This window comes from Pseudorasbora parva, chromosome 16 (genome assembly GCF_024679245.1).
Source record: "Pseudorasbora parva isolate DD20220531a chromosome 16, ASM2467924v1, whole genome shotgun sequence".
Taxonomy (NCBI): domain Eukaryota; kingdom Metazoa; phylum Chordata; class Actinopteri; order Cypriniformes; family Gobionidae; genus Pseudorasbora; species Pseudorasbora parva.
The window spans coordinates 24900049-24927211 of NC_090187.1; the positions used below are offsets into that span (position 1 = coordinate 24900049).

At 37.1% G+C, this 27163-nt stretch overlaps 1 protein-coding gene across 1 annotated transcript in view; it reads left to right on the forward strand.

Annotated features, from left to right (window-relative positions):
- Positions 1–1577: 1577 nt before the first annotated feature.
- Positions 1578–27163, forward strand: part of b4galnt3b (beta-1,4-N-acetyl-galactosaminyl transferase 3b) — a 35344-nt gene continuing 9758 nt past the window's right edge. Inside the window, exons 1-14 of the mRNA XM_067420013.1 lie at positions 1578–1928; positions 10724–10773; positions 10946–11026; positions 12188–12283; positions 13880–13970; positions 14049–14149; positions 14242–14309; positions 15058–15136; positions 15211–15277; positions 16165–16308; positions 19003–19112; positions 19217–19317; positions 19665–19729; positions 20012–21353. Coding sequence (XP_067276114.1) covers positions 1796–1928; positions 10724–10773; positions 10946–11026; positions 12188–12283; positions 13880–13970; positions 14049–14149; positions 14242–14309; positions 15058–15136; positions 15211–15277; positions 16165–16308; positions 19003–19112; positions 19217–19317; positions 19665–19729; positions 20012–21353 — 2528 coding nt within the window. The 5' untranslated portion in view covers positions 1578–1795. The remainder of the gene's footprint in view (positions 1929–10723; positions 10774–10945; positions 11027–12187; positions 12284–13879; positions 13971–14048; positions 14150–14241; positions 14310–15057; positions 15137–15210; positions 15278–16164; positions 16309–19002; positions 19113–19216; positions 19318–19664; positions 19730–20011; positions 21354–27163) is intronic.

Sequence of the window (27163 nt, forward strand, 5' to 3'; positions counted from 1 at the left end):
TTCATTAGAGAATTAGTAGACTGTTTAGGTTAGGGATAGGGCTAGAAGTTGACATCTGTTAATACTGATTGATAGTTTAGTTGCAAATTTACTTAGCCTATAGTTATTAGAATGTCTAAAGTGGACAAAATAAAGTGTTACAAAAAATAAACAAGACTTTATCCCTTCTGTCTTTATTATTAAAATTATTTTCAACAAAACAAGTTGCTGTGGCATTTAAACGATGCCCAATTGGCACTAAGGGGCCTAAAGTGTGCCAAGAAAGCATCCCCCGCACCATTACACCACCACCACCACCAGACTGCACAGTGGTAACAACAAGGCATGATGAATCCATTTTCTCATTCTGTTTACACCAAATTCTGATTCTACCATCTGAATGTCTCAACAGAAATTGAGACTCATCAGACCAGGCAACAACAGTCTTCAACTGTCCAATTTTGGTGAGCTCGTGCAAATTGTAGCCTCTTTTTCCTATTTGTAGTGGAGATGAGTGGTACCCGGTGTGGTCTTCTGTTGTAGCCCATCCGCCTCAAGGTTGTGCGTGTTGTGGCTTCACAAATGCTTTGCTGCATACCTTGGTTGTAATGAGTGGTTATTTAAGATAAAGTTGCTCTTCTATCAGCTTGAATCAGTCAGCCCATTCTCCTCTGACCTCTAGCATCAACAAATGGACTGCATTTTTTTTCACCCTGTCACCCTGAACAAGGCATTTTCACCCTCAGGACTGCCGCATACTGGATGTTTTTCCCTTTTCACACCATTCTTTGTAAACCCTAGAAATGGTTGTGCGTGAAAATCCCAGTAACTGAGCAGATTGTGAAATACTCAGCCCGGCCCATCTGGCACCACCCGTGCCATGCTCAAAATTGCTTAAATCACCTTTCTTTCCCATTCTGACATTCAGTTTGGGATTCAGGAGATTGTCTTGACCAGGACCACACCCCTAAATGCATTGAAGCAACAGCCACGTGTTTGGATGATTAGATAATTGCATTAATAATAATCCTTTAGGTGAGTGTATATTTCTAATGGATGCAAATAACAACAAATGTAGACTTAAAGGGATAGTTCAAGTTCACCCAAAAATGAAAATTGTGTCATCATTTACTCACCCTCAAGTTGTTTGAAACCTATATGAATTTCTGCTGAACACCAAAGCAGATATTTTAAAGAATATTGGTAACCAAACTGTTGGTAGACCACGTTGACTTCCATAGACATGTTTTTCATTCTAGTTAAATTGTATTAATGGTTCATTGAAAAACCTTGTAAAATAATAGGCTGGGATAAACAAACTAACATCTTACCAGAGCTGGGAAGTATAATTGCACCGTGCACGAACAAAACAAACGAGGAGTTCCAGTATCATTCTGACAAAAGGAAAACTCAGATCTAAGTTTTTTTTTGTTTGTTTTTTTAAGAAAGTGTTTGACAGGATAAATGGAGGAAATTAAATGTTATTCATTTAACTCTGTTTGTAAGGAAAAATCTATGTTGAATGTCCATATATTTTTGCAACGTAATTATCAAAGAGGTTCAAGCCCTGTTGTAGCGTAATCTACCTGTTCTGAGGAGCAGTGACGTCACGCAGAGGGCGTGGCCTCCTCAACCTGTGCTTGCACTGATGTTTGAGAGACACTTGTAGACGCTGAATCACAGAGAAGGAAATGTGAACGAGTGTGTCGAGAGATTGAGTTTTTCCAAAGGGTTTGAAACCGGGAACGCGAGTATCGATGATCCTTCCAGCGGTTTTCAACTTCTGTAATCCACACGGAGTCCGAAGGACGTAAAGATGATGCTCAACTTTCTCCCGGTGCGGAAATTCAAGCGCAACGGCACATATATTGTGTTCGGGGCGGTGTTGATGGTCGCGTTACTGGCTGCTTATCTGGAGTTCATGGCCACGAGCGAGTGGAGCAGCACTGGTGAGTGACATCTGATGCCCTGTCCACGAGTAATGACTCATTACTTTACACTTTCATTAATTAGGTATTGTTAAGAGACTAAACTATATTTGTGCAGCGTTTATTAATTTAGTTCAGGGATTCCCAATTATTATTTTTTATTTAACTTTTTTGGCGAACCAATTTTACCTCAAATAAAATTAAAAACTTGTACGCGTTCACTACACAGTTTTCGAGTTTGTTAAGAAGAGTTTGTCGTGGTGAATTGCTTCCATTATTAATAAACCCAATACAATACAACATGCAAACAGTAGAGCACAATGAATATAACACAATGACAGAATACATTGTGTTGGTAAGAAGGATATGTTCAGTGTGCATGCAAACACAATAACATCAGGCTGCTTCTTTTCTTTTTGTCCTGTTGGTCTAGCTAGTTTTTTTATTTTTGTTTTTTTACACCAGCTGAAAACCAATGTGTTTCTTTCCTATTCCTATACTAGTGACTCAGTCTCTGCTGCTTTTCATCTGACTCCGGCACCTTGAAACTTGCAGCATTTTTAATAACGTTTAATCATTGGTCCCGTTTTCCAAAGTCTCTACAAAGAGAAGCTTAAGTGATCGAGGAAACCTGAGATATGTCAGGTGAGCACTGACCTGCAGAAGGGGTTTGCCATCTTTTTTGAGGTCAGAGTCAGACCAGAGGAGCAGTACCAGCCACACCAGCCTGCTTGTGTGCATCTAAAATTACATTTGAATAGTAAACTCACACTGACCTGCACAAAATCAGGTTAGAAGCCACAGCTGTCACGATTGAGCTTTGCCTGGACTCATGTAAATTTTGATTGGGTGGAGTTCCTTGCTCCTCCTGTATTTCCAAAATAAATCCTGAGGTGAATGATTGACCTGTGCATGGCATTACGATGCTTAAAAATCCTCCTGGGAAGTTCGTATTTACATGTTGGGCCACGTTTCTCACTGACACACACCCAATTCATAGAGATTGTGGGTTAAAGAAAATCCCGAGCTTCCCACTCTACGTTCATGTGCGTTATAGTGTTAGTTCATCCAAAAATGAAAATTCTGTCAATAATTGCACTAAGTCATTCGAGACCTGTAAGACCTCCGTTTATCTTTAAATCACAATTGAAGATATTTTTGTTGAAATTCGATGGCTCAGAAAGGGCTCCATTGACACCCATTTTCTCTCTCAAGACCCATAAAAGGCACTAAAGACATCGTTAAAAAGTCCATCTCACTACAGTGGCTCTACAATCTTTTTATGAAACGACGAGAACAGTTTTTCTTTGTAAAAAAACAAAAACAAAACGGAAATAAAACACTTGACCCCTTAGGACCAACGGTTTAAGAGTTATGAGCCATTTCGCGGTTTTGGTTGCTGTAGCGCCACCTATAACAATTAGCCAATCTGGCTCATAATTTGATAACCTCTCCTCGATTTTTGGACTACCTATTGGCCAAGTTTCAAGTCTCTAGCCCTTATGGTTTGGTCTGCACGTTGCGTTTTACAGCAGAATAATAATAATAATAAAAATCTGAACAAATACAATAGGGTTTCAGCCCAGCTTGAACCCCTAATTATGACTTTTATAGTGATGGGCCGATTTCAAAACAAAGATTCAAACAGTTATGAATCAGCGTAAATAATGACAGAATTTTCATTTTTGGGTGAACTAACCCTTTAAAGGGGTCATATAATGCCATTTTTGTTTAGTTAATTTGATTCTTTAGTGTCTAAATGAAAAGTGTGTAATATACTTTATTTAAAAATTCTCATTAGTATTGTAAGAAAAAATATTTTTTTACCTGGTCAAAACCAGCTTTGTTTTCACCAAGCCATTTCAGTGCATATGGCTTTAAATGATCCCGCCCCTCTGTTCTGTGGGCTGGCATGCCCACACATCTCCCCCTCCCCCCTATTGACAGAAATGAGAGGGAGGGAAGATGTGAGGGAGGATTTTTCAGGCATGACTTTTTACTGCACCGAGTCGAAGTACTCTCAGAAGTGCTATTCCGCCAAACATCATAGTTCTTCTTTTTAATCCGCTTAGAAAAGCGGCACATTTTATTTTATGTCACCATACTAGGTTCTTCAACTATTCGGGTAACTGTATTTAAATAGGGAAAACGTGGAGGTGTTTGGTCCCTTCTAACTTGATCTCTGTTTGGTACCATAGTGAATGAATTGGGATTAGTGGGCTAAACTAAATGCTATCAAAATGTCACCACGCGTCAGAGCGATTAAGTGCAGGGACTCAGATGAGAGAGTTATGTATCAACTTGTTTTAGTTAAGGGAATAACATAGTTTAATATGTAAAAGTTAAAGTATCCTTTTAACTGGAGTCAGACCTGGGACAAGATGACGGCTCCAATGAAATTCGACAATTAAGGCTAAACAGGACATTTCTGAATGGTTGGTTAGCATAATGTCACTTTGATCTGTCTCTATGTACTGGTAGGGTAACGTTAGCGTAGTGAGATAGAATGCTATGTGTTTACTGATGTTTACGTTAGTTCATTGACAGATTGTTACAGCTAATACAATAAACTTTTTTTCTGTTAATGACGTTTTTTCCGTGATCGTAATGTTATCTATGCATTGTAATAACTGTTACAATTAGGGGTGTAACGATACACTTGTGTCACGATTCGATATCTCGATACTGAACTCACGATACGATATGTATCCCGATAGTGTGTGTGTTTTATTATTTGTGTATTATTATCAGGACCCACAAATATTCCCCCATTGCATTATTCTACATTATGTTCTACATTATGTATAGTCGTTGTATGATTCTATGTAATAAGATAATTAATGTAGTAATGTCACTGAAAAATGTTTTCCCTCACGCATTACTCACGCTTTCAATGCAGGCCGCATTTCTCCCATGCTTGCTATGTCCTGCCTCTCCCGCTATTAGTGCAGTAGCCTATGTAATAATGAACCATATGAAATGCTTTGAATAATCATACTACTAAAATTAAATATGATCTGGTCATTTAAATGAGGGTTGCGCTTTCACAAAGGAGTGCCGCTTAAAAGGTCCCGTTCTTTGCGTGTTTTCAAAGCTTTGATTATGTTTACAGTGTGCAATATAACAGGAGTTCATGTTTCGAGTGTAAAAAAAACAGTATTTTTCACACAATTTACTTATCTGTACAGCGCTGTTTCCTCTGTCCTAAAAACGGCCTGATGATTTACTTGTTCTATGAAGTCCCTCCTTCAGAAATGCATAACGTGTTCTGATTGGGCCAGCACTTCCCGTGTTGTGATTGGACAGCAACTTAGCGCACTTTGCCTGGAAAGGTCCCGCCTCTTACCATAACGGGGAGATGCAAGCACTGAATGCGTGTGGGAGAGCAATAAGACCACGCCCCCTTTTTTGCGTGTTCTTGTGGGCGGAGGGTTAGTCAACAAACGGTTCTAGTGACGTCATTACATCCCTGCACTTCCTGCTGTAGTCCAAACCGACCGTTCGCTGTAGGCTTTGAAAGGGAACTTCTGTTAAATAAAATATCTCGCTTGGCATTGAACTTTGAGCTTTATAATTTTGCAGGTTTTATTTATGCTCTAACAGCAACATTACACACTAACTAAAGTTTGAAAGATGGAAGTTTTTTTTACAGTATCAGACAGTTATAAACCATCTACATAATTAAGATTGAATTATATTGAAAACCTCATACATAGAAAGCATGCTGTAATGTAAGTTAACTTACCCTGTAAACTTTAGCTGCATATATATATCGTGAAGTGTGCAAGCGTTTCAAACTACACTCACTTCTTCTGGTGGGGGAGCAGGAACACTGGTACAGATCCTTTATTCAAACATAAAAGCATTGATGTTGATCAGGGGGAATATTCCCATCGAAAACAACTCAGCCACTGCGTCTTCAGTGGTTCGGATTTAGGAACATCAAAATGACTGCTGTGTTTGTTATTACACCTAAGAACAGAACACCACAATCGCTTAGACTCCAATCCGCTCCAGCGTATCAACAATGGCGGACTATGATGACAGAGCTCTGCTTGTCAATCAACAATCGTGGGAGGGGTGTCCGACCGTGTAACGTCACACGGCCGAACAGCTCGTTTTGAGACAGGGGGGAAACGTATAAGGAGGTTAAAAAAAAAAAAACCACTGGAAGGATTTTTATCATTATAGGATGGTTGTGTACAGGCACTGCCAATACATATTTCCACACTGTAAAAAATTATTTAGAAAAAAAGTTACCTGGTTGCCTTCATTTTTAGTGCATTGAAATTAAAATTGAGTTAATACAATGAACATTTTTTGAAATTCGACAACATTTATCAAAATATTATTCAAAGATTTTGTAAGCATATTGGGTAATTATGTGTGTTTTATTTGTGATGCCGCAGTGAAACATGCCAAATTGTGCTATTTTCATGATTTATCCCATTTTTTATGTGGTTCAGATACAATAATATTTTAGGTTTCTATTTATTAAACAAATTTCCTTCATTGTATCAACTCTAATTTTTTATTTCAATTAACTCAAAATTTTAAGGCAACCAAGTTACTTACTTTTTTAAGTTAAACAAACAAAAAACAACCAATTTTTTTTACAGTGCATACAATTAGCTTGTAAAAGTGCATGTGCCATTATATGACCGCTTGAAACTCATAAATACGATCTTTCCGACATGACTTGAATTAGTGTTGCATGATATACCGGTTGTAGAAATGTATTGTGATACCCTGCTTTTAAAAATGCAGGTGCGATTCCTCATTTTTCCAGTATCGGTTCTTTTAAGAATAATAGCAGGGTAGTGTGTGTGCAGTGCTCTGCTTACACTCCCTACAGGCGCACTGGCATAATTTTGGTTTCATGACAACATGACATTGATCTTCTCTTAGACCCTTGCTCATGCATGCCATTCCTCTGCAAACCTGCATATGTTTTGCATGATGGTTGACTTCACACTGTAAATAACATTAACTGGACATGTACAACACACAGGAATGCACAAAATCTTGTCAAATATCACCACCACGTCAGTCTATTAAATAAACTTTTAATTCTATTTTTTGCCTTCGAAACTGCATGTTTTTGTGACTAAGAAGAAGTGCAAGAATACTAACGAGGCTAGTAATTAATGAGAATAATTAATGAGTGTTGCTTGGTTAATGATTGGCTGTCAGTGGCTAAACAACTCTGCGTAATGTGTTTTCTATTGTTTTGTACTTCTACCTTTGGCAATGCAATTATGAGTTATCACTGAAAAAATTCAACAATGTTTTCTTTCTTTCTTTTTGTAAGAGCAATGTAATGACTGCATATATAATTATATAAATTTGCTGACTTGAATTGCAAACACTTTACACAATTTCCTTAATTCACCACAACACAATGTTTTGTTTTATCAATTGTGTCAAAGCTGTTTATAGATTTTTGCTTTTGAACGTAACATTTGAAATCAGTCATGCAGATATGTTTTTCAGCTGAAAATCAGATATAGTTGCCAAACATTCATTCACAAAAAAATTAACATTTTGTCATCTTTCGTCATCATGTATTTCGTCATCACTCCCATCCTGTATGAATTTCTTTCTTCTGCAGAACACAGTCAGCAAGGTCCAAACAACACTGAATCTCATTGTTTTCCTTTGTATAGACAAGTATAAATAAATATAACACGAGGGTGAATAAATGACAGCATTTTTTTCTGTCTGTATTGCAGAACGATACAATTCACATCAGTTCACATTTGTCACTTTTAAAGCTTTACACTTTTAATAAATATATTTGTGACTCAGAAATAGCAGCTCTGTGTTAAAGTCTTCATAATATAAATGAAATGCATCTCTTAATGTATCCCTTTAAGTTATCTTCCGTTTTAACACCTCAGAAACTATTTACAAAAGAAGGGGGAGATTGACGAATCACTCAGACAGAGAAAACGAGAACATTCATTTATTCATTGATTCATTCTATCAAAAAAGTATTTGGGTCAATAGGAGTTAAATATTCAATGTATTTTGACAGGAAATCAACAGACAAATCCCTCTGAAAACTCACAAAAAAATATAATTCTCTCCATAAAAATACTTTTTAAAACATCAATCCAATCCTGTATTTATGGAGGGTTCGTTTTATACCAGCATCTAGTTGTGGCTTTTCTTTCTTGATGATGACAGCATTTTCATTGTTTAGTAAATTATTCTATGAAAGTCTTCTTTCATTTTGTTATAAACTGATCAGTGTTCAAAAAATCTTGGGAAACTTTACATAATCCTACAAGAGTGATTACTATCAATAATCACTCTTGTAAAAAAAGAATGCACTGACTTTCAGAGCTGCAACAGAAATGACTTTCAACTTTGAGGATCTTGATAGAGATGTAGTGGAGTAAAAAGTATGATTTTTGTCTTTCAAATATAGGGAAGTTAATAAGTTTCCAGAAAAAATAATACTCAAATATTATAAAAAGAGTACTTACACTTAGAGAGAGTATGCCAGAGAAAAAATGCCAGGCAAACTGCCATGCAAAGTGGGGTCTCTTAACGCACACGACTGCCTGTACCGGGACAATGTAATTTTTGCACATATAAAGCAAGCTAAATTCTGTTGTTTTGAATGTTGACAATCAGCTGCTGTGTTCAGCTCTCCCTTTGAAAGGACTGTTTTTACTCAATTTTGTGCGTGTGTCAGTTTAAACGCAATGGGGTGACATTGTAAGTCGGTGTGAAATGACGTACACTTGTGACTGACCCTTGACCTTTGGTTATTTTTGCACCAGTGGTCCCATCCCTGGAATTTTAGATCATGATTTTTTTCTTTTTGTGAGGAATCATCAAAGAGCAGGTGCATGGAGCAGAAATGGCATGAGACTAATGCATGTCTATTCCTCTCTTTCTCTCTCTTTCTCTCTCTCGTTTAAACAAACTCAACATTCCTCCGGGGGCTACCAGTGACTTTTTGGGTGAACAGTGAAAGAAAGACAAAGAAGTACATTTTGGCCGCTCGCTATAAACACACTTTAAACATGCACATGAGATCTGCAGGGTCTCTTCTTAAAACTCATTTGTTCTCACTCACACACTAAGGAAAGTTCACACACTGCCCAGAGTGTAAATACACCTGAAGACACAGACCATAATAGCCTGCTCGGTCCAGCCCTCCCCGCAGTGCGCTGGGGGTCAGGTGACCCTTCCTTCTGTAAGGCAAGGCGTCATTTCCTGTGTTCCTTGTTGCTATAGCATCATTGTGTAAGGTTAAGCACACTTGCACTTCTCTACACACACACACACACACACACACACACACACACACACACACACACACACACACACACACACACACACACACACACACACACACACACACACACACACACACACACACTCTCACTCTCTCTCTCTCTCTCTCTCTCTCTCTCTCTCTCTCTCTCTCTCTCTCTCTCTCTCTCTCTCTCTCTCTCTCTCTCTCTCTCACTCTCTCTCTCACTCTCTCTCTCTCTCTCACTCTCTCTCTCTTTTGCAGGGATTGTATGTATTTTCGTTACCATAGCTAGACATTTGCTGTAAATGTTTGCAGTTAGCTTATGTGTAAATAAACTTTTAAAAAAAATAAAAAAAAGTTTTTTATGTATTCCATCCAAGCATTTTTAACTGCCTATTTGACCAGCTTCCAACAGAACATAGCATGATGTTTGTCAGCCAGAAGGCAGTAGTTGATCAATGAATGCCGTGTCAAAATTTCTTTTCTTCAAACCTAGAAACTAAAGTAACTTGAATAACTGGTTTTTGCTCACCTAATGTAATGTAACTTTGTGGGAAAAGCCAAATAATCCTTAAATTCATTGTATTGTATAATCAAAATTATACATTATCAATTTTATTCTGATGTAGTTAGGGTATAGGGCTGGACGATATGGCCAAAATTGAAATCATGATATATTTCTTAATTTGTGTTGATACAATATAATTTCGATATCGATTTGAATTATATAAAAGCCTCAGAAAAACTCAGAATCTTCATCTTCTGACTCTGCTAGTCAGCACCTGGTGGAAAAGGGTCTGACTGCAGAGCCGCAGTTTTGTCCGAGCATGCTCATTTCGTTGTGAGAGTTTTATGTTGTCGGGATGCATGTTACGAAAATGGAAGGCAATCATTCTATGATTTACCATAGTTTACCATAATTTATCACATTCTAGTATGATCATTTACCATGATTCTAGCATGAATTACCATGATTTACCACATTCATGATTACCACGTTCTAGCATGATTTACATTGATTAACCACGTTCTAGCATAAACTATTTTTACCATAGTTTACCATGATTTACCACATTCACGATGCATCAAACTATATACAATGTGGTTGGCACGTTTTGCCGCACACTGAAACCTCAAGTTTATCAGATCACAGTGTTGCATTTTGTGAAACTCATATTACCAGTTTAAACTCTGTTTGATTCTTATAGTGTAGAATTAATATATTTGAGAGAGAGAGAGAGAGAGAGAGAGAGAGAGAGAGAGAGAGAGAGAGAGAGAGAGAGAGAGAGAGAGAGAGAGAGAGAGAGAGAGGAGAGAGAGAGAGAGAGAGAGAGAGAGAGAGAGAGAGAGAGAGAGAGAGAGAGAGAGAGAGAGAGAGAGAGAGAGAGAGAGAGAGAGAGAGAGAGAGAGAGTGCTTTTTTCCTCCCTGTTAAAGATTCATCAGCAATCTAATGTTACTGTAATGGATTAAACACACACCTGGTCAGTCAGGTTTGATTAATTAATTGGCTACTTGACTAAATATTTACTGTTTCTCTTTCAGATGTAACCATCCGCAGCGTCGCCGGGGCAAAAGTTGCTGCTCGACATGCGGTAAAAGCTCGTATACACTCAATCATGTTGCCCTTCTTCATTCACCTAGAGTCCAGTCATACTTAATAATTATTTTCCTATTTTTTAATTCAGTTTTGTGTAAAAACATGAATCAGCAGCTAGTCACAAAAAAAAAAAAGATGCTTCAACAAACTGTTTGTGTGTTTCACAGGCTAAAGATCATATATCTGATGATAATCATGATAAAGACATCTGGACATCAAAAAACACTCAACAGACATGGAGGATGGAGGTAAAGACATGGCCACAATGAGAGAAATACACAGGGATGGTGTTACCATGGTGTCCAAAAATATGGTTAAAAAAATACATGGTATTGTCATGGTACATATTCAAATAACACAGTATTACCATGTTATGTGCCCAATATTAAACCTTAATACCGTGGTATATTTGGTACTTTATTAGTGTAATAGTTTGTAATATTTCTCTTGCGTAGCTCTGTATGTATGATCTGTTGATGTACATATGCTTTAAGGATGATGGTATTAAACCATGAGAACATTTCCCTCTAATTTGCCCGTGGTTCTTTATGTGTGTATTTGGCAAGACTTTTGCTGTCTTGTTAAATTTTGCATGAGTCTGTGTGGCTCTGGTGTCAATGCACTATTTTAACCATGACATGAGCTGTACATTTTTGTACCCTCAAGTGGTTCTGAACCTGTGTGAAATGCGGTTGAACACAAAAGATGATATTTCAAAGATTGTTGGTATTTAAACAGTTGGTGGTACTACGGTAGCCATTGACTTCCATAGCAGGAAAAAAACTATGGAAGTCGGTGGTTACCACTGACTAGCTACCAACATTCTTTAAAATATCTATTAATCTTTTTTATCACTAAAATCTTTTGTGTTCAACAGAAGAAAGAAGCTCATACAGGTTTGGAACAGCATGAGGGTGAGTAAATGATGACCATTTTAATGTTTGGGTCAACTATCCCTTTAATTCTTCTTATTTGCAAAAATATATATTATTGGAGCTGTAAAGATGTCTATCTTATCCTTTTAGAAATAGAAAAATGTTCTAGGTCAGTGAATATACAGTAAATAGTACACTTATGATATAGTATTGTGCAACTTTACACAGTTATGACAGGAGTTCAAATAACTTTGCACAGTGTGGGTGGTGTTTTATCACAGCCATGACCCAGCTCATCCTGATATGCATGATGTTTAGGTCTTGTAGCTCTACTTTTGAAACAGTATTTTAATGTTTATTCCTGTGCATTGCCTTGCCCTATAGACTTCCATTGATTAATGTGTACATGGTTTTTCCTTATACAGTCTGATGGATAAAATGATTGTGCAGTATTGAATCCTAATTATTCTTTTGTATAATCTATTCTGTTAAAAATCTGTTAATTGACTACAAGTTTGTTTGTGTTTGCTGCAGTATATAGGACAGGCTAATCTTCACGTCTTTGAGGATTGGTGTGGCACGTCTGTAGCTCAACTACGGAAGAATCTACATTATCCACTCTATCCTCATGTAGGTTATATGTCTGTCAAATACACACTGCCATTCAAATGTTTAAGGCCAGTGAAACTTTTTTTTAAATAAATGAATACATTTATTCAGCAAGGATTAATTAATTAGTTCAGAAAAGACATTCATATGAATTTCTGTTTCAAATAAATACTGTTCTTTTGAACTCTATTCATCAAAGAATTACCACAATTTCCACAAAAAGCACCTTTAATACAGACCAAGATTGCACACCTCTGATTAGCCAGTTGTATATATCCAAATCTGCATCTTTATGCAGAGAAAAATAATAAATATAAGATTATGTAAAAAATTGTATCTTAAAAAGTATTTTTGTTTTGTTTATGTGTGGTTTTAGTTCCTACAATCTTCGGTAAATTTGGAAAGAAATTTGTTAGATAAAAAAAGGTTTGTTTGTGAAAATGTTCATACAGAGTTTTAAAGGGATACTCTACTGCTTTTTTCATATTAAACTATGTTATTCCCTTAACTAAAATGAGTTTATACATACCTCTCTCGTCTGAGTGTATGCACTTAATCTCTTAGCCCACTAAGCCCAGTTCAGTCACTATGGTACCAAACAGAGATCAAGTTAGAAGCGACCAAACACCTCCACGTTTTCCCTATTTAAATACAGTTAATTTAGAGTTTCCCCTATTTAAATACTGAAAAAAAAAATCCTCCCTCACATCTCCCTCTCTCATTTCTGTCAATAGGGGGGAGGGGGAGATGTGAGGGAGGATGTTTCAGCTGGGACTTTTTACTGCGCCTTTTAAACCCGCTTAGAAAAGTGCCACGTTTTATTTTATGTCACCATACTAGGTCGTTCAGCTATTCCTGTAACTGTATTTAAATAGCGAAAACCGTGGAGTTTGTTTGGTCGCTTCTAACTTGATAACTTCTAACCATGCGTCAGAGAGATTTAAGTGCACGCACTCAGACGAGAGGCGTGTGTCAACTCATCTTAGTTAAGGGAATAACATAGTTTTAATATGAAAAAAGGGAAAATCCCTTTAATGCACACATCCATGCGTATGGTTAGTGAATGAGACAATATTTCTTGATTGTCACATGATGTTTTAATGGGTATTAATCTGAGGAAATCAATATACGACTGTTCCTAAACGTTTTTTTTTTTTTAGCACATACACATTTAGAACTTTCAGTCTCTCTCTTCCTGAAAAAGCACCAGAAACATCGATGACATCATCTCTTTTTGTAGGAGGCGCAATAAAAGGCTTTATGATAACAACATAATCTAAATTATGAATTATCTAAATTATTTAAATTATTCTCTACTATAATATTATACATGACAACACATTATTTGTATACTATTATAGTATTCATTAATGTTTTAAATTGAATTTTGCTGTTTTTTGTTTTGGTAATTTTAGATTTAAATTCAGTTTTTTGGGGGGGTTTGCCAATACATTTTTAATTTAACATTGTTTTCCGTTTGTTTCTTATCTAATACTTTTTATTTAAGCTTACAAAGTGAGTTACTTAACAACACAGTTAGCAACATACTTTTCTTGCAATGTTACATTTGTATGCATTGCATGTTGCCCATGATAACACTGTTTTTAATCTCTGTAGATTCGTTTAACTGTGAAGAAACTTGCTGTGTCGCCCAGCTGGACCAATTATGGACTCAGGATATTTGGCTACATACATCCTTATACTGATGGTACACACAACTCTTACGCACACACATTCAGATTGTCCCTTTGTTGTCCCACTGTTAATCCTTCCCTGTGTTCGACAGGTGACTTTCTGTTTGCAGTGGCGTCTGATGATAACAGTGAGTTCTGGCTCAGCAATGATGAGAATCCCGACAATCTGAAGCTCCGTGCTTACGTTGGAAAGGTTTGCGAGACAAGTGTCGAGGTTACGATTACTTGTGTGACAAATGCGTGAAATGCATGCACTTAATTTTGTGTGGTTCCTTCATTTTTTAGACGGGCAGAGAATGGACAGCCCCAGGGGAATATGGAAAATACGCCAGTCAGATATCAGATCTCATTCCGTAAGTGAATGCGGCGGAGTTTGTGGTTGATAATGCTTCAGGGAAATGCTCTCACACCTCTCCATGTTATACCTCAATGATGAAGAGCTATTTTTAGACTCAGCATGCGTAGATTCGCAAGCTGCTGCTGTGTCCTAATTCTGGTCATGGCACAAGGCGGGAAGTCAGTCTGTTATATCATGATTTGTGGTGTGTGTCTGAAATCTCAGCAGTCGTTGGTAAAGATTACATGTCAGTAACATACCTCAAATCAAACAAAAATGGATTAATCTGCTGTGATTCAAAACAATGCTGATCCAGCTAATGTGTGTGGACATTAAACAAACACGCTATTGATCCCAGTCTTCATTGTCACACAATTCTTCAGAAATCATTCTAATATGCTGATATGATGCTCAAAAAATATTTCTTACTATTATCAATGTTGAAAGCATTTATGCTGCTTATACATATTATACTTGATACATATTTCCAGGGTTCCTTGATTAATAGAAAGTTTAAAAGTACAGCATTTATTTGAAATAGAAGTATTTTGTAACATTATAAATGTCTTTACTGCCACTTTTGATCAATTTAATGCATCCTTGCTGAATAAGCGCTTTAAAAAAGAAACAAGTGTGATGTTTCTATTCATGAATTATTCTATATCATTAATAAAATATGATACATTTCATTCAACATTTAAAACTCTTGAGAAGCTTTAAACGTCTTCAAATGAAGTTTCACATTTTGATATTGTGTTTTACAGTCTTCAGAAGAACAATAAATATTTCTTTGAGCTCATTCATAAACAAAACGATCAAGGAACGGACCACGTGGAGGTTGCGGTGAGTGTGTTTACTGAGGGTGTTGCTATGTGATTGTTTTACACTGTCATGACACTGCCTGTATTTACTTACAGTGGCAGCTCAAACAGACAGGACATGGATTTTCTATCATCGAATCCAAGTTCATCTCCCTCTATACCAGTGAGTGAGTGCGTGTTATTTTGAGCTGTGGTTGCAGAAATGTCAGGGTAGTGTTAGGTCGCCTGAAATAGCTGATCCTGTCCACACACACGCCCTGAAATAGAGCTAATGATGGGGTAGCCACCACTGCGCATAGTGTGTGTGTGTGTTGTCATCTTATTGCTTTAGCTGCCCTTTGCGTTCATTTCTATGTCAATATATGCTTATGTAGCTTTAGGCAAAACTGTGTTTTTGGTGTACTTCAGATTGCCAAATCAGTTTGTCAATATGTGTCTGTGTAACTGCACCACTGTTTTTAATGTTAAACTATTACATTTCAATTGAAATAAACCTGAAATCAAATCGAATGTAAATGTTAAATAATAAAAACTTGGCAACTAAATAGAATTACAGCTCTTCAAAAAATGAAGAGACCACTTAACATTGAGAAATCAATACTAAGTGGTCTCTTAATTTTTTCCAGAGCTGTATTATAAAAAGGAAAAAAACAGTAAACTTACTAATAATATATTAGTAAAGTAATGAATAAAAGCTACTCAATTTTTTTATAATACAAGAATGACACTGCATTGTGTGTATGCTTACATTTTTTCTCTAGATTTTGTAGGTATGTAAAAAACAGTATGTTTTAAGTAGTAAATTTATTTTAAACGGCATACATTGTTTGAAAAGTTTATCAATACACATTGCATACTGTTCTAAAAATATTTTATGGAAATATTATTTAGTGTAAACACCTGGGATAGTAAAAAGAATGTGTAATATGGGTAGTATGCTTTCCAAACTGATGACCTAATTTTTGTGTCAAAGTTTATGGAGTAAACTGCTGTGCCAGTCCTGACTGTGTGTGTGTGTGTGTGTGTGTGTGTGTGTGTGTGTGCGCACAGATGAGTCCACTCTGAAGGCAGGAGATGTCAATCACATTCCTCAGACCATTGCCAGTCATGTGACTCCGCCTCAGAGGTCATCTCAGACTGCGCCCCATGGCGTAGACATGCTGAGGGCAGATCCACGAGACTTGTTTCATCAGGGTGAGAGATTCAGACACAAACTCACACCCACTTAACACAATTTTCATAGTCAAAATAAACATAATGCACTAACAATGCAGACATTGAGCCATCAAACACTAAACTTAACTTAAAGGGTTAGTTAATTACTTAATTACTTTAAATACTCAACCTCATGTTGTTGCAAAACCGAAAGACCTTCATTTATCTTCAGAACACAAATGAAGATAAAGATTTATATGAAATCTGAGAGCTCTTTGACCCCCTCCATAGACAACTATTTATTATTTAATGACCACTTTCAAGGCCAGGAAAGGTAGGAAAGACATCATTAAACAGTCCATGTGAGTAGCTCAGATTTAATAAAAAATATCTTGATTCATGTTCCGTAGATGAAAGAAGGTTTTTACGGGTTTGGAACAACATGAGGATGACTGATTAATGACAGAATTTTCATTTTTGGGTATCCTAACCCTTTACCTCACCCAAAAATGAATTTTCAGTTATTATTAACACTCATTATTATACTCACCCTCTGGTATTTTTCAGCGAAACACAAGTTAAAGTAAACATTCTGAATAATAGTCAATCAACTCTTTCCATACATTAATAGTTTGTGGTGGCCATGTCTGTCCATGTCCAAAAATAACAATGTAAACATTGTGAACCTCCTCTCAAGTCAAAATTTAAATACGATGAGCTGATAATCACGCCTTCAGATAGGGGAAGTAGGACATTTCCTATAGCATGTGAAGGCAGCATTACTAACTAGGCATTCTAGAAGCTTCCAGGCAGATGTGTTTTGTCATTGTGTAAGGTGGAGCTAAACTCTGCAGGACAGTGGCCCTCCAGGAGTTTGGACACCCCTGGTATACAGGTTTAAAACATGACAGTGAGTGAATATGAACAGAATTTTCTAATTAAGTGGCTGATTTATGAAAGTTATATTATGCTATAATAAATACATGTGTCCTTTATCTTAATTGCACTTCATATTTTCTTCTTGTTTCTAGTAGCTTGCTTGCTCTTTAAATGTTTTGATGTATTGAATAGTATTACAGATCTTCAAGGTGCATATGTACAAGCACTTCTAAAAACTAAAATATATGATATTCAGAACATGAATTCAGTGCCACCTTGTGGCAAAAAAGACATTCCCACTGGCAGTATTTCTCAACCTTTTTAAGGCAGCCCCTGTTAATTAGGGTGACACCTATTTAATGCTCTGCTGTGGGACAATGCGGGACACGTGTGAGAGTTAAATTTACTATTATACTATGTAAATATTGATTTACATTAGTTGCAAAACCTATTTGCCATCACGTTGGATAATATTTTTTTTAATCATCAGTAAGCTTTGTTAATTGTGACTGGCTCTCAATTTGCTCAGATTCGAGTGATGCAATGTTATTTACTCTACTTGACCTATTCCGTGTAGTAAATATAATGAACCGAATAACAGGCTAGTGTAGGTAGTAATAAAGTAATAAATCACATTTTATACTAAAATAAATTCTTAAGTAGTGACTAGTTTATTTTCTGTGTTTTTACCAGATTCAGTGCATCTTAAACTTGTATGTTTTTGTTGTCCTGGCTGTTGTAGCTATATTTAATGACTTTTCATGAGGTCCCATGGCTCCTTTACTTCATCCACACAGTCATCATCAGCAGAAAAATCCCTCTCTACGAATGCGTTGGTTGGTGATTTTCTTCCACTCTAGCGTCATGACTACTGCGCAAATGCGGCAATCACACTTTTTTATAATTATAGTTTTTTATTGTGGTATTATGATTTCAGGGAAGAAGAAAAAATAAAACAGACATAATTTAAATGCGTGATACTGATCAAGTCTTGTGGGACACGGGACAAAGCTCCCAGTTTCGGGACTGTCCTTCAAAATGTGGGGACACTTTTTTTTTTTTTTTTTCACCCTACTGTTAATGGAAACTGAGAATCTTACATTTTCAGTTAAATATTACATTTAATTAACTGCAATCCATTTTGTGATTCCAGAAGTTTTTAGAACTGTATGTTCTTCAGTAGAAACAGTAGTTATTGAGTTTGTTTAGATGTAGAGTTGAGGGATTATATTAATAAAACAATGAATGAAAAAGGGATAATTTAGTAATTTAAAAGTCACCCTTGGATGTTTGCTGAGGCTTCCTGGTTGAACCACTGCATTAGAGGTTTTTCTTTGTAAAATTAATACAACAAAGTATCTAACTCTGTTTGTTATTAAAGGAAGTGTATGTAAGATTGTGGCCAAAACTGGTCCTGCAATCACTTTCAAATGACTGTAGAGCGGTGTCTGCCTCTTCCCCTCCCCCTCCTCCTGATTCGAGGTTGCCAAATAGCCTGCAGGAATGTTTGTAGCTGCAACTGTGGTAACTAGAGCAGATCTGGCATCAGATGCCGAAACAATACGTGATTGGTAGATTGGTGGAGGGTGGAGCTTCGGGCCAAAACACATGTCAACGCCAACATCAGTTGAGGGCTGCAACAACAACTTGTAAACTACAATATCCTGGCTGGACTATTGTTGCCAGTGATATAAGTATTTGAAATTAACACGATTTATTAATGTCTAGTGATATATCAGGGCCATTTTATGATTAATTGAAATACATTTCTTACATACATTTCCTTTAATTATCATAGTGTTAATTCTTGTCTTTCTTGTTTGTTTGTTTGTTTGTCTGTTTTTGTATGTGTAGTTCCATTACTAGACAGGATGCGTTTGAAGGGAGTTTTACCTGACTGTATCTATAACCCCAGCTACATTATAAAGGGATATCCACTAATGCGCTACCAGGGCCTGCAGTTTGTGAGTGCTTAAAAATAAATTAAAAACTAAGATCCCTTTTTTTACATTCTGTTCCTTTTGTAAATCAATGTATGTTGTTCTAATCCGTATCTGATCTGATGCAGGTGCACCTGACATATGTGTATCCTAATGACTACACACGACTCACACACATGGAGGGCAATAACAAATGTTTCTACCGTGCAAATCCATACTACCTGGACAGGTAGACACACAAAAACACTACCATATGCATAATTATGTTGATATATTGATGCTCACCAAGGCTTAATTTATTTTATCAAAAATATAGTAAAAAGTAATAATAGAAATATTACTCCAATCTTCATTGACCCATGATCCTTTAGAGATCATTCTAATACGCTTATTTATTTGAACAGCATTGATTTTAAATATTAATATTTTTAACATGATTCAATTTATTAATTTATTTAAAATAAGAAATGTACTGACCTCAAACTTGAATTGCTGCATGAACACCCACCAATCTAGAACTCTTTGGTGCACCTTGTGTATTATGATCTCAAATTTAAAAAAAAAGTTTTTTTTTAGATATGGCTTCTCAAACTACATTCAACTTGATCTGCCTAAAAATGAAGAGTTCGTCAAATTCAAAGGTACATCAAGCACGCCTTTACATTTAAAGACAACATTACACAACATTAACAATGCATTTAAATTCCTAAATGTAAATATTTAGCAGTAAATGACCAGGGTTAAAACCAAATCTTGTCAATAATAATCTATTATGATTAATTATTTGTAATAAGATAAGTTACACTTATATAAATAAGGTCAGTTTTGTTTACTGCTGTTGTCTTTAACGTTAAAATATTCATTTAGCATGATGGTTATTTCCCATTTTAAGACACCTCTTGCTTATATTTATCCTTCTGTAGGTGCTAGAAATGATGAGAAGCAGCAAATGGAAGGTATGGAGAGGAACAAGGATCTCCGAGATTACGGCGAATATGATGATTACTCAATGCAGATGCGCCGCAAACTCTTCTCTATCCAGAAAAATGGCGGAATCGTAATAAAGAGGGAAAATGGAAAAATAGAGATGGACCAATACAATCAAGCTAAGGAAATCCCCAAAAAAACTGAAGAACCAAATAATCACCCAGAGGATCCACAGCTCCAACCAAGAAGGAAAAAGAAGAAAAAGAGACGCCCACAACAACACCTAAAAGACCAACACTACCTCCAAAGCACACCTTCTGAGGTGAAGAACCATGACCAGGGAAAAGAAAAAGACTCTGTGAATAATGTCATGGAGAAGATACCTGATCAACAGAATCCAGGACCAGCTCAGATAGAAGGCCGCTGGAGGTCAGAGGTGAAACATCAAATGGACCAATCTCTCCGTCAGGATGGTGGAATTGATCTCCACCCCCTTAAAGCCCAACACGGCAATAGTATTGATGTTAATCCAAACCCTGTTGCAGTCAGAGTCCGAAATATTCCCAAGGAGAACATACGAGAAGTCAATGAGCTGAAGAAAAGACCAGTGATCAACCCCGCCATGTTTGATGAGATCCAGAGTGAACGTCATGACCTTGTGAATCGAATGGGTAATCAGAATGTCTTTCTAGGAGAACATGTGGACAAGGCACCCAAGAACTCATTAAATGTGGTAGAAGTAAAGAAGAACAGTCCAGATGAACACCCATCTTTGGATGGGGATGAAGTCAAAGCAGAAGCAATGATGAGGCCAGAACACCCAAAACGCATGCATGATTTGCAGGGCAATCCTGAAAAGGCTGTAGTAGATGACAACAATATCATTAAAAATCTGGCACAACGTCTCCAAATCACCCAAGATCCACACCAAAACGCGTCATATAACCAGGCCAATGAGCGTAAGACATTGGTCCTGACTGCTCCGTCCACAGAAGAACATAACAACCACTGGGATCGGGTAAATGATGCCAGAAAGAGAAATGAGATGCAGGATAATGAGATGCATATAAAAGAGATTGACAACGGACGAGATGGAGACTCTTGGGTGGATCATGGTTTCTCTGAGGAAGAAGACTACGACCTCATCAATATGGCTGTGTTTGACGAGGAAGTCAAATGGACTCAGACGTTCCAGGCTAAACCCCTAGATCTGTATGCCATGCGCTCCGATTGGATCGATCTGAAGTGTAATGTGTCTGGAAACCTGCTGCTCAACGAATCAGAAGCGCTGTCTGTAGTCAATGCTTTCATGAAGAAACTAAACAAGAAATATCCAAGGTAGGCTGACTATTACAATTATTTTGAATCAAATATCTGATTACAATATGCAAAATAGGACTATCTGTGCTGTGTTTAGAATGGAATATTATTGCCATATTTTACAGTATACTGCCTGCAATTTTATTAAAAATATTATGTGAAATCTGCATTAACAGGGCAACATTTCTTTTTATGGATTTGTTCAGAAAGTAACATGTTTAGTATATACTGCACATTATACACTAACGTTCAAAAGTTTAGGGTCAGTAAGTATTTTGTTTGTTTTTGGAAAAACATAAGTCCTGCTATTCAGAATGCAAACATTTAAATTGATCGGTAAAAGAATTGATTAAATTGATTGTCAGTAAAGACATTTATAATGTTAAGTGTTCTATTTCAAATACATTTTTCTTTTGAACTTCCTATTCATCAAAGAATCCCAAAAAATGTATGTGTAACAGTTTCCATAAAAATATGAAGCAACACAACTGTTTTCAGCATTGATAATAATAAGAAAAGTTTTTAGAGCAGCAAGTCAGCATATTAAAATGATTTCTGAAAGATCATGTGACACTGAAGCCTGGAGTAATGATTCAGCTTTACATCACAGGAATAAATCACAATTCATAATATATTTAAAGGGGTGATGAATTGAGAAATCAACTTTCCCTTGACACTTTGATATATATTCATTGTGATTAAAAGAATCATCTGTAAGTTTCGGAGCTGAAAATGTTCTTGTTAGACAAAGAAAAGCTTTTATTGACACCAGGCTCAGCAAACGAGAGTTCTCAAACATATATTGATCCTGTCGTAATAGAACGGGGAAACGCCATCTCAACAGATAAATATGACTGCTTCTGTAGCCCTGCCCACTGACTCGTGGAGCTAAACGGATCGCGCTACAGAGCAATAAACATGCTGAAGATCGCAAGATATTTCACTGTGCCTTGTTTGCGGAAGAACACAGTTATGGGCTCAAATTCCCGCCAATTGAATTGCAGTCAGCAATAAAAAAATAATAAGCAAGAATCAAAATTTTAAAAACACATGTGAAAATATAACGCACAAAACTGAAAATTCAATGCAGAATCACATCAAACAATGCGGACATAGAAATACAAATAATAAGTGAGTCAAACATTTAAACAAGTTTAAAATTATATTGCTGAAAACTGAATCATGAATTCAAAAATATCTGAATCGCACACAAAATCATGTTTTATACTCTTATTTTCATTTTTGGTATGTCTGTGCTCTTTTCTCCTTTGCTCTTGTTTCTGCATTCTGCGCTTGCGTTTCCAAATGTTGCAGTTTGAGTTTCATGTAAATCAGGGGCGGGTCTTAGCATCACCATTGGTCCACTAGCTCTAGATTGACAGCTCATCCCGTAGCCAATCAATCGAAGAGGGAAGTTGACGTCACAGAGTCTCGTCCATAGACTGTAAAAAAAATATGGACGTAGTGTCTGTGACGTCACCCATAGGATTCCGATAAGCCGTTCTGAAGCTTAAAGTAGAGGCGAGCTGGGCGTTGCCATCTTGTGAGCGAGTCAACGCCTATCACTCCCGGATAACAGAAAATGGGCAAAAAGGCGGGATCTGCGCGGAGCTGAGGTGACGCAATAACTATAGACGGCGGATAAATGGCTATCCACTTGTAACCACGCCCTTAATTATGCAGAACTTTAAGGCTTTATATAACGTAAACAAATGAGTTATAAAAAAATTCACCCCCCTCAGAGTTGTCATGAAGATCAAAATTAGCCTTATAAGCCAAAACCACAATTTGTACCAGGCTGTAAACATGTTTTTTTCTGCTGTAAAGTTAAGAATTTTAACATGGGGCTTAATGAGATTCTGCTCCCTTCTGGAGCCTGCCTCTAGTGGCCAGGTCAGGAATTGCAGTTTACATTACTTCCGTATTGGCTTCAAGAGAGATCGCGGGAGGTTGCCGCTTGGTCTCGTCTAGAGTCGTGCCGCTCAGTTCAGCCAGCCGCTGTTGACTTCAGCTAACGAGCTCTCTATCAATGTATCGGCAAGGAACTGCATTATTTTATTGTTATGAATATAATCTTAGGAATCTATTATTTTGTATAGATGTTTTAGGGGGGTTTCTCACAATTAAAGCAGTCAAATGAACGTGATCATGACTGGGTGCTTACAGACGCTGGTCGCTCAGTTCAGCCAGCCGAGTTCTCTATCACCAATGGTGGAGGAAGTACTGAATCTTTGTCATTAAATCAGCGTGTCACAGGGAAAAAAATAACAAAATCTACATAGAATTTAAACAAAAATTATATTAATTTATGAGTAATGACTTCATGTAATTTCAGTGCATATGCCATTAATTAAACTGGAATAGGCCTATTAATTTAAATGTGAATATCAAAATTTAAACTTGTTTGTAGTTTACTTCATTAATTTTCATTAATTTTCTCACCTACTTCATTAATTTTCTCACATTTTGCGTTCATTTGTATTTCATGTCGCTCTACATACTCGTTTATTGACAGTGTAAACAGCTCAATAACCCTTTTATTTAAATAGGTTTAAGAGAATGCTTTCTATAGTTGAACTGAGCGGCCAGCCAAGCGTCAGTAATGCTGCCTTCATTTGCTATCGGACATTTTTATAATTCTGACTTCTGAAGTCGTGATTAGGAGATCATTGCATTCAAGTTTCAAAATGTGCAATTTTTACCTAGGAAACTCCGAGAGCACGTGAAGGGAGCATAAGCACCCAGTCATGATCACGTTCATTTGACTGCTTTAATTGTGAGAAGCCCCCTAAAACATCTATACAAAATAATAGATTTCTTAAGATTATATTCATAACAATAAAATAATGCATTTCCTTGCCGATACTGTGATAGAGAGGGCTCGTTATACTCGTAGCTGAAGTCAACAGCGGCTGGCTGAATAAATTGAGCGGCACGAGACGAGACTCTGTGACGTCAACTTCGATTGATTGGCTACGGGATGAGCTGTCAATCTAGAGCTAGTGGACCAATGGTGATGCTAAGACCCGCCCCTGATTTACATGAAACTCGAACTGCAACATTTGGAAACGCAAGCGCAGAATGCAGAAACAAGAGCAAAGGAGAAAAGAGCACAGACATACAAAAAATGAAAATAATCCCCATATCCTGATTGGCTTCATCACTCAGTCTCCTCTCCACCAATTAGCTGATGTGTGGTGAGCGTTCTGGCGCAATATGGCTGCCGTCGCATCATCCAGGTGGATGCTGCACATTGGTGGTGGTTGAGGAGATTCCCCCCTTCTATGTAAAGCGCTTTGAGTGTCTTGAAAAGCGCTATATAAATCGAACGCATCAGGCCTATATGTTTTGTTTCTGTTTTTTGGTCCGGACCAAACAAACTAGGGCTGGGCGATATGGAGCAAAAAATATATCTCGATATATTTTGCTATATCTCGATATACGATATATATCTCGATATCTTTACAGGAAAAATAACCCCCTAAAAACTACAGCAAAAACAAATATGCCAAATACCACAAAAACCTTTTTTTTTTTAAATTGAAGTGCAAAGAGGTAGTCAAGTGCTTTTGCGACATTTAAAATAAAAAAACTCCCTGATTACATAAATAATAATAATTTAACTGTAAAAGAAAATAAATAATATTGCCTTCTTTTCATTTATTTCATGCTTTCAAAAGATGAATCAAAGACTCCCTTTTTTACAGTTAAAGTAAACAGTAAGCATTTTGCCGAAAGATGGGGGCATGACTGAGATATAAATAAACTGTTTGTCATAACACCACTTCCTGTTAAATTTGTATCAAAATTCAAACAGTGATGTTTGTCATGAGTTTGACAAAATTCAAACTCATCATGCAGATCATGTAGGCTACACATGAGCTGAATTTCACTTCTTTTCCAGTTACAGAAAGAAATATGAATGTCAGAAGGTAGGATGATAATATGATACAGTACAACTGACAGAAGAGCACCGCGTGTCTCAGGACACCCGGGATGTCGCGTTTTTCACTCTTGGTTAAAACGTGAATAGACCTATTCATCATAATCCCGTGATAAAGCTGACAAAATAATAATAGTAATGATATTGCAATACTTTTTAAATGTTTTCAAATGATATGCGATCATTTTGACATTTTAACCGAAAACTATGCGATCAGTTAGACACAGATCATAAACTGGCATGATTGCGACCGCGTCTCGCACCAGTAGTGTCAATCACCTGACTGTGGGTGAAACGTGCGATTTGAACTATGATGAACATTAATATTTCTTTATGAATTTTAGCAAGCAGTTGTGTTAGAAGGAAAACATGGTCTCTAAACTGAGTCCTGAACAACGTGCGCGCTTGTCAACATGATAACTAATCCTCACCTGGTTGTGGAAGCAGCCGTGTTCAATGAGACAACACGCGAGGGGAGGGGGAACAAAGCAAGAGGCGGGAGGCGCCCGAGGCTCCGCGAGCACAACACAGAGAAGGCAAACAAGCAAAGTGGCGGAATCAGAATTTAATAAACAATATATCGATATATACGATATGTCCAAATCCATATCGAGCTGAAAAAATATCTCGATATATTTTAAATAATAATAATAATAATAATAATAATAATAATTCATTACATTTATATAGCGCTTTTCTAGGCACTCAAAGCGCTTTACATAGAAGGGGGAATCTCCTCAACCACCACCAATGTGCAGCATCCACCTGGATGATGCGACGGCAGCCATATTGCGCCAGAACGCTCACCACACACCAGCTGATTGGTGGAAAGGAGACTGAGTTATTAAGCCAATCAGGATAGGGGGAAGATTAGGAAGCCATGATGGACAGAGGCCAATGGGCAAATTTGGCCAGGATGCCGGGGTTACACCCCTACTCTTTATCGAAGAACATCCTGGGATTTTTAATGACCACAGAGAGTCAGGACCTCGGTTTAACGTCTCATCCGAAGGATGAGATATATCGAGATATCGCCCACCCCTAAAACAAACCACACTAACCAAACTACAAGTGTGAAAGCTCCTAAAACACAATGCTGTGCCTTCTATATTGGATCCTTCAGGAATGCAACACACTTATCATGTTTTTTTTTTATATGTGATTATATTGCATTGTTACAGATCGGTTTGATTATGTGTACGTGTCTAACAGAAACATACCTTAGCACGCTGTAACAGGTTAGACAATCCTTTATTTGTTGGTTCATTGCGTTTTGGGATCAGACTCAGACATGTATGGGCCAGGGCTCACAAAGCCCGACATCCCGGGGCTATGTGTTTTCCAGACGGGCTACCACAACGGAAGCCTGTCGGCAGGTCGTTGAATCTTAAATAGTGAAATAACAATCCTTTCTTAATCTGTGTTGTTCACTCTCTTGACTTGATATTTGAGTGTGTGTGCGTGCGTGTGTGGTTCACGCGTATATCCACCGATCAGACGGGACAAGTAATAAAAAAAAAAATATTCCAATCAATCACGGGTGGATGAAAGAGAAATCATTATATTTATTTGATAAAGACGTTTTGCGAGCCCTGTGAGAGAATCATTCTGGTTGCCGCTTTCAAAACAATCCCTCCCTGATGTGAACTGACAGGGGAGCTGAAGCTCATTAAATATGTAATTCATATCCAATCCTTGCAGGGGCGTTAAAAAGCCAGTTCATGACTCCCTTAAATAGTAAGCAGTTGATTTTAATTATACAATTTCTCAATATTACTGTTTTGCTGTACCTTGTTGAACGTAAGAGACTTCTTCCAAAAACATAAAACATTTTTTTACCTAAGCCAAACTTTTGAACTGTATGATACACTTTATATGTTTTCAT